General features: G+C 31.4%; 1 protein-coding gene across 1 annotated transcript; it reads right to left on the bottom strand.

Annotated features, from left to right (window-relative positions):
• Window positions 1-1,067: 1,067 nt before the first annotated feature.
• On the bottom strand, window positions 1,068-4,600 carry LOC140871680 (cytochrome P450 714C2-like). Its single transcript, XM_073274306.1, has 5 exons — window positions 4,235-4,600; window positions 3,627-3,853; window positions 2,170-2,417; window positions 1,715-2,069; window positions 1,068-1,592 (listed from the first exon to the last, which is right to left on the bottom strand). Exons 1-5 carry the CDS (start codon window positions 4,515-4,517, stop codon window positions 1,167-1,169), a joined length of 1,539 nt encoding a protein of 512 aa, XP_073130407.1. The 5' UTR covers window positions 4,518-4,600; the 3' UTR covers window positions 1,068-1,166.
• Between the last annotated feature and the right edge of the window lie 3,309 nt (window positions 4,601-7,909).

Genomic DNA, 7,909 nt, shown 5'->3' with positions numbered 1-7,909 from the left:
AATCTCCTAATAATTTATTTAACGTCTTTCGAGATCCCCATTGAAAACGTGTCTTGTTATTATTTATTTAAGTGACGAAATTCAATAATATTATATTGGTGAAAGTTGTACATCCCACCCACCCAAACTGTCGTTTGTTGAACATCGATGAAATAATGTCCCTCTTAAATGCAGAGAGGGAAGTTTAGTGTTGTTCAAACCTTGTTTAAAATTTGGGGAAATTGCATATATCATTCTTGTGAAATTTTGTGTTAGCTAATAATTTTGTGTGAAAATTTTTTAAGCTAATATTCCCCTGTGATTCTAGATTTGTAGCATACACACCCTTTTCAGCTAAAAAATGACGAAAATATCCCTACATAAAATAAATGATAAATTAAATAGTTCATAAAAGTCAAGGACATTTTCGTCATTTTTTAGCCAGAAGGGGTGTGTATGCTACAAATCTAAAATCAATTAGGGTTATTAGCTTAAAAAATTTTCACAGGGGATTATTAGCTAACACGAGATTTCACAAGGGTGATATATGCAATTTACCCTTAAAATTTTAAAATATCGATTAGTCTTTAAAATATCGGGTTTTTCGATTATTTGGTCGATAACAATCAGGTGTACAAAAGTTTGGTTGTTCGGTTTTGATGGATAAAAACCTATATAACCGAAAAAAACCCGAATTTTATATAGATTCATTAGTTTGATTTATTCACATATAGTTCGTTTTATTTATACCAACATACTTCAGTTTTTCGATTATTTTTTGGATCGGTTGTTTGGTTTTGGTATATATGTGTTTTCATCATTCAAATTTAATATATATATTTTTAATTTTCTCCTGCTTCTTCCAAATTTATAAAAATTTTATTCTTTTAATGATTTTAAAATAATGTTAATAGATATTTTAGAGCAACAACTAGATTTGTGATTCAATTGATGCCTTAAACCAAATAAAACCGAACCCTTAATTATTATATATAAATAACCAACCGAAACTGTTAATAGGATTATATATTTGAAAAATCGAAAACCGAAAAAACCAAAGTACTGAAAAACCGAACCGAACTAAACCATTAAGTGCAAACCCCTGTATATATATAATATTTAAGAAAACATGCAACTGTCCTCGATTTTTCCTTATTAGGACAGCGCAAATTAACAAACATATTATATTACAGCTTCTTGGCTAAGAGATATACTCCATGTTTTGGCTCAATGATGATTGTCATAGTAGGTGAATGGACATACTTGGGAGATAGGGTGAAAGAAAAATTTGACAAGATAAGAGCAAACAACATCTTGAGCTCGAGCATGGCTAGATGCTGGCCGATGCACACTCGTTGCCCGAACCCAAATGGCACATACGAGTTAGGATTCTTGCAAGCACCCGAGATCCCATTTTCGAACCTTTGTGGTTTGAACTCTAAAGCATCCGGTCCCCACAACGTAGTATCGGTGTGCAACGTCGCCACCATGGTCCACAAGTTTACGCCTTTGGGCACCAAAATGTTGCCAATTTTCATATCTTTCAAAGCTTCCCTTGCCAAGGTAGGACCGGGAGGGTAAAGGCGCATAGTTTCTTGAATCACCATGTTCAACTGCAAGATCAAAAGATAATTAAATTCCAAAAATTACCCTTGATAGAAAATGACTTAATCTAAACTTTTTTAAGTTTCAGTTTAGTTTCATGCTGTGGCAAAAGCAAAAGAAAGATACATACTAGTTTCATCTTCCGAAGCATTAGCACATCGGGGATTTGACCTTGGCAAACTTCTAAAACTTCTTCTCTGGCTCGTGTTTGCCATTCAGGGTTCGATGCCAACAACATGAGACACCATGATGCAGCCACGGCAGATGTCTCGAATCCGGCTAAGTAGATGTTTCTGCAGTTGTCAACTATGAATTGATCCAATGCCTTTGGGCTCAAATCACTGGCTTTTGCACCTTCAACAAGAATTTGCAACAAATCCTTCTCACGTCCAGCTTCTTGTCTCTCTCTCACTATCTTCAAGATCAATGAGCATATTTCTTTCTCTAGTCTCCACATTTTCCTATTGGTTTTAGTTGGCAAATATCTGTTCCACCAGTAGCACAATAGCCATACTTGAGACTAAATTCAAGAACCACTATTGCATATTAATCTGTCATTCATTTATATGCATGAAATCTACATACCTTAGACCAGGAATGCCCATAGATAGTGTCTTTTTGGACATAATTTCTTGGAGATCCCCCAGCTTCAAGAAAATCTCTTGACCCTGCGCGTAACTACTGCCGAAACAGGCTTTGGATATAATGTCTCCTGAAAATCTTTTGGTGTCTTCATCAACTTTGATCTCAATAATTTCTCCTCCGCACTCGAACTTCTGCTTCCACGAATTCACCAGCCCTAAGGATGATTCGGTGATGATGTCGATCATTCCCTACATTCATTCACCCATTTTTGACATCAAAAAAATGAGTTATCAAATCCATATCAAATATCAGTGTGCAAGTCTATTATTCTGTTTTAAATTTGAGAAACATGTTATATATAAGTCATATGCACACAACTAGAGATAGCAATGGACCAACTATAAATCTGTTTTTAATTTGTAGGGTCTATAAATCTATTAATATGTTAGTCTATTAAATCTTTTTTTTTTAAGAATAATTAGTCTATTAATCTGTTTTTAATTTGTAGGGTCTAAAGTTTATATAAAAATATAATACAAAAAACTAACTATACATAAATATTATTGATGATATAACTATATATTTTGTATTAGATAATAAATACCTAAGTTTAGTTTATAATATTTTAAGATTGAAATAATTTTATTTTATTATGATATGTTAATACAAAAATCTATAATTATAATTTTTTGATATTAATTATTAATTGAACGCAACCTGATATATTTTAACTTGTGATAATATTTTTATTATTCACAAAAATTATTAATATAAAGTTAGAAAGTAACAAGTTTATTAATTTTGTAGGGAATAAAATCTGAAAATTATATAGTTTTCTATGGTTTCATGAGTCCAACCCAAATTAGAACCGTCAGGTTTATAGGCGGAGACGGGACACGCCTCGGGTTGTTCATTGTTGCCACCCCTACACAAAACATAGTCCACTGATAGACATCGTGCGTTAAGTAAATTTTGTTTCTTGGAAAATTAGCTTTTGAACCTTATGCAATGTATTTTTAAATAATTTCTCCGTTTTTAATGCACATCCGCATTTCTATATTTGTCTTTAATATCTACATATACTTTAGTTAAAACAGGCCTATTTAATGTCTTTGAATATTTATTTAAAAATATTTTTAAAAAAATTACAAAGGTTGGACCGGACTTGGAACCGGTGGATAAAAGGACCCGTTCCGAAACGACATGTTCCACGAACCGGACCGTAATCGGCTACAGGCGAGCAAGTTAAGGATCGGTCTTTTGTTAAACCGGACCCAGACCCTTCAAGTAAATTGTTTCTTGGAAAATTAGCTTTTGAACCTTATGCAATGTATTTTTAAATAATTTCTCCGTTTTTAATGCACATCCGCATTTCTATATTTGTCTTTAATATCTACATATACTTTAGTTAAAACGGGCCTATATAGGAAAATTACAATTTGAGTTTGCATGTGTACCTTGACTTTGTCCATGTACAATTCAGGAGCCATAATTTTCCTCTGGCGGGCCCAACCAGGCCCATTAGACGACAACACACCTTGCCCGAGCAAAGGCCCAAACTCGCGCTGCTGGTAAGCAGGCCGGCCCAAGTCCAGTGACGTACATGTAGTAATCTCCTTCACTAGATCCGGATCGGTCACGTAAATTACTTGCATATTACCAAGAGCGAACCTGAACAATCGACCTGTGTAACAATAAATACACCAAATTATTCAAACACGAGTAAGTTTCTTGTGAGACGGTACATAAGACGATCTAATAAGTAATATATTTTTTGGTTAGCAGCCAAAAATGGTCTCAAATAATATTACCCTACTCACAATATTTATTCTTTGTTTTATTTTTATTTTTTTAAAAAAAAGTACAATGTATTGTTGTTTTTTTAAAATAAAATAAAGAAAGAGTTACGTGTTGGAATGAAACAAGCTGGCTCGAAACACGTTTCGCGCCCCCCACAAACAATTTTAGCAGATTCACAGTTTCCATTCAAACTTTGCGTGAGCAGAAATAATCGACGGTTGAGAAATGAATCGAACCGGATCGAGACCGGAAACGAAAGCCGTACCGTACTGCTTTTTCCACTGGTCGAAGAAGGGGAAGACGGCGGCGGCGTTGTGGATGACGGGGGGATTGGGGTGATTCGGCGGCGCATTCTCGGCTTCTTCTCGAGATCTCTTGATCTCGGGGACGTTTCCCAGCAGGATTCTGGCGGGGGGGCCATCGATCCCTTGCCGCTTCAGTATCTCGCGGATTCGGCGAGGTCTGATCACCAGGGAAATGAAGATCCGAGTGAAAACAGCCACCAGAATCAGAAGCACGCAAGTGGGTATCAACAAAATCTTCTCCATTGGCGATTGCGCGGTTTTGTGTGTGATCTTGATTCCTCGTATGTGCGGGGAGAAGGTGATAGAGTTTGGTTGTATTCCCTAATATATATATACTGGTAAAGTCACGCATTGTGTGCGCTTCCTTCTATTTTAATATATATGAATTTTTTGTTACATGTCATAAATTATAAATAGAGCTAAAATTTGTAACAAAATCTATCGAGTCAATTTCGTTATATGAATTTTTTGTTTTAGTCGTTCGTGGAAAAAAAATTATTTTTTATGTTGATATATTACTTTTTATTATAAATATAAACAAAATTAATTCGTTTCACGAATAAAATTCTATGAGATTATTTCACAAATAACATGCTCAAAGTTTATATATATACATTATGTAGATAGATTTGGACAGTTCTTTTTTTTATTTTTAATATTTTTAGAATGAGTGATCCACGTTAATTTTAACCATTTTTCATAACTTTTGTTTGAAATATAACGAAGTCAAAGTAATTTTCATGTTTGTATTCTATTATATTTTGTTTCATTTTAAAATATTAGTATTGTGAGGAATGAGTATTCTTAGGAGAGAAAATGATGTGTCATGAATATGGTTATTGCCTATTGGTTCTTTTTTCTTTCTTTCTTTTCTTTTTTTTTAAATCCAATATGAGGCGTTTTTAATATATTGTAATTCTATAGATATTTACGAGTTGCATTTCTACCCCCAAACTTCTTCTATTTTAAAATAGCCTACAATTTATTATATTCCACACAAATGACACAATCCAAATTTCTTATAGTGACTCAATTTGATTATATTCCACCTAAAGAATTTTTGGAATCGAGACAAAAATGTACATCCATTTTTTACGTTCAAATTTTATTTTAAGTAATATTCTCAAAATTAACATTTCAACTTATTTTTTATATTTTCTTTTTTTCTAATTGCGATGACATCTCACTGATTTTTACAATTATTATATCACTTATTATTTAGTAGAATCAAATTAATTACAAAAAACATCGTACACGTATACAACTCATACATCAAAACTCTCATAATAATAATAATAATAAAAAATAATAATAATAATAATAATAATAAAACGCTGTAATTTCATTACTATATGCCTGTTTTTACTTTCGTTATTTTTTATTTTTTTTTCATTTTTGTATTTTACATTTTCTATTTGGTCTTGCTTCTGTATATTTTAATTTTTGACAGTTTTAATATATTTTTTTTTACTAAATTTTTTTTCTACAATGAAATAAAACAAAATTTTTTAGTGATTATAGGAAGGTCACGTTGAATTTTTCAGTTCATAAAATTAAGAAAATTGGGATATGATGACAGATTTAACACATCTGGTGAAAAGTTATTAGTGTTTTGAAAACCATTTCAGACGGTCAAATTCAAAGACAATGCTGATGATTATTTCCATTTTCCATTAGTGGTGTGACCACAAACATAGAAATAATGCAGGCAGGCCAAAATATTATCACAAAACTCAGTCAACAATTTGGTCATCAGCTACAATTTATATTATATATTTCGAGTATTTTGGGAGAAAAAATAAATTTTCAAATATGCGCGTGTGCATTTATTAGATAAGGATGAAATACATAATTTAAAATATTTATATGAATTAATATAAAAAACTATATGAATTGAGGTTTGAAAAAAAAAAACAAGTAGATCAGAAATAAATAAATAAAAATAGACAAGAAATTCGATAAAAATGTAAGCTAAATTGATATAAAAAAAAACACAAAAGATTATTAAAAATGATGGAAACCAAGATACTATAATTTCACTTCGATTTGTTTCACATCTTGTGAGGACCACCGTTGACGGGCGTGTCTTATTGAATAAGTAGTGTCATTTATCGTCATGTGACGAATTTCTAAAATATTAATGCCGCAAGTCACCAAACTAAAACATTCCATAGTCTTTATAATAATAAAATCAATATGTTTCAAGGTATGGATAGGACATATGTGAGTAAGTTTTATTTAATACGATCTTAAATATATTTATTTGTGAGATAAATTGATTCAATCTATATATAAAATAAACATAAATAAGTAATATCTTTAATTTATAGGTCGAATCAAGTAAGAGTTCCGACTAACTAAATTAGCCAATAAAACAATCACACAAAAGTTTACATATACATAAATAAGTATCTAAACTAAAACATTCCCTAGTCTTTATAAGAATAAAATCAATATGTTTCAAGGTATGGATAGGACATATGTGAGTACGTTTTATTTAATACGATCTCAAATTTTTCTATTCGTGAGATAAGTCGATTCAATCTATATTTAAAGTAAAAATAAATAAGTAATATCTTTAATTTATAGGTCGAATTGAGTAAGAGCTCCGACTCACTAAATTAACCAATAAAACAATCACACAAGAGTTTATACATATTCATATATATATGTATATTCAGTAGTATCTTAATTAATTTTTCTAATTCAACCAGATTTTAACATATTAAAATTGTTGTTGGATTATTACTAATTATCAACTGAGTGATATGGACCTACACTCAAGCCGCACAGGCATGTACTCGAAGCAAACAAATTATTCGAGCATGTGAAACTCACGGTTTCCATAAAAAGAGTATTGTCTTCTTACATGAGTGATTTGAGAATCAATGGACGTTCGTTTCTCATAATACAACGTTTCAATACAGCAACAATTAGTCACTAATTGTTTCTTAAGTAACAATCTTGTGAGACGATCTCATTCGTGAGACGGGTCAATCCTACCCATATTTATAATAATAAGTAATACTTTTGACATAAAATTTAATATTTTTTAATGGATAACCATATAAGAGATCCGTCTCAAAAAATGACCTTTGAGACCGTCTCATAGGAGTTTTTGTCTTGTTTCTTTATACGAATTAAAAACGTGCTTGAAAGTTATCCTTTCGAATAACTAGAATTGAGTCAATCGACGTAACGAAATAATATATAAAATTTAGTGTAAGTGAATTGCAAGTAATCAAGTGTTTGAATTATATAAATGAACTCCCTATTTATAGACTTGGTTATAAAACATTTATCGTCGCATTCAGATAGTGTTTGAGAGAACTGTTAAAAAGTATTTCTCAGCTTTTATTTCACAAAATTTTGTAAAATATTTTCTAAATACCTACTTTTTTAAATATCACTTAAATCACATGGCAGTCAAAGGTCCTTTACTCACTACTATGTATTAATTACCATCACTTAATCACCATTAATATGGTAATCATAAATAAGGTGAAAGACACGTGTACGAACGGGTCTTGTCTATGCTACCCCATTCGTGTAATACTCAAATGGGGATCCAACGGTCCAATTTTTTTTGCATTTGAGATGTTCACACAAACATCTCAAATGCAAAAAAAAAAAAA

This window comes from Henckelia pumila, unplaced genomic scaffold (assembly GCF_033568475.1).
Source record: "Henckelia pumila isolate YLH828 unplaced genomic scaffold, ASM3356847v2 CTG_461:::fragment_3, whole genome shotgun sequence".
Classification (NCBI taxonomy): Eukaryota; Viridiplantae; Streptophyta; class Magnoliopsida; order Lamiales; family Gesneriaceae; genus Henckelia; species Henckelia pumila.
The sequence above is the reverse complement of the archived record's forward strand: the minus strand, read 5'-3'. Positions and strand labels throughout refer to the sequence as shown.

Coding starts and splice junctions, on each gene's coding strand:
- LOC140871680 (XM_073274306.1), bottom strand. CDS start 4,517: ATGGAGAAGATTTTGTTGATACCCACTTGCGTGCTTCTGATTCTGGTG. Junction 2,418..3,626: donor TGTACATGGACAAAGTCAAG/GTACACATGCAA, acceptor GAATGAATGTAG/GGAATGATCGACATCATCAC. Junction 1,593..1,714: donor TGCTTCGGAAGATGAAACTA/GTATGTATCTTT, acceptor TTGATCTTGCAG/TTGAACATGGTGATTCAAGA.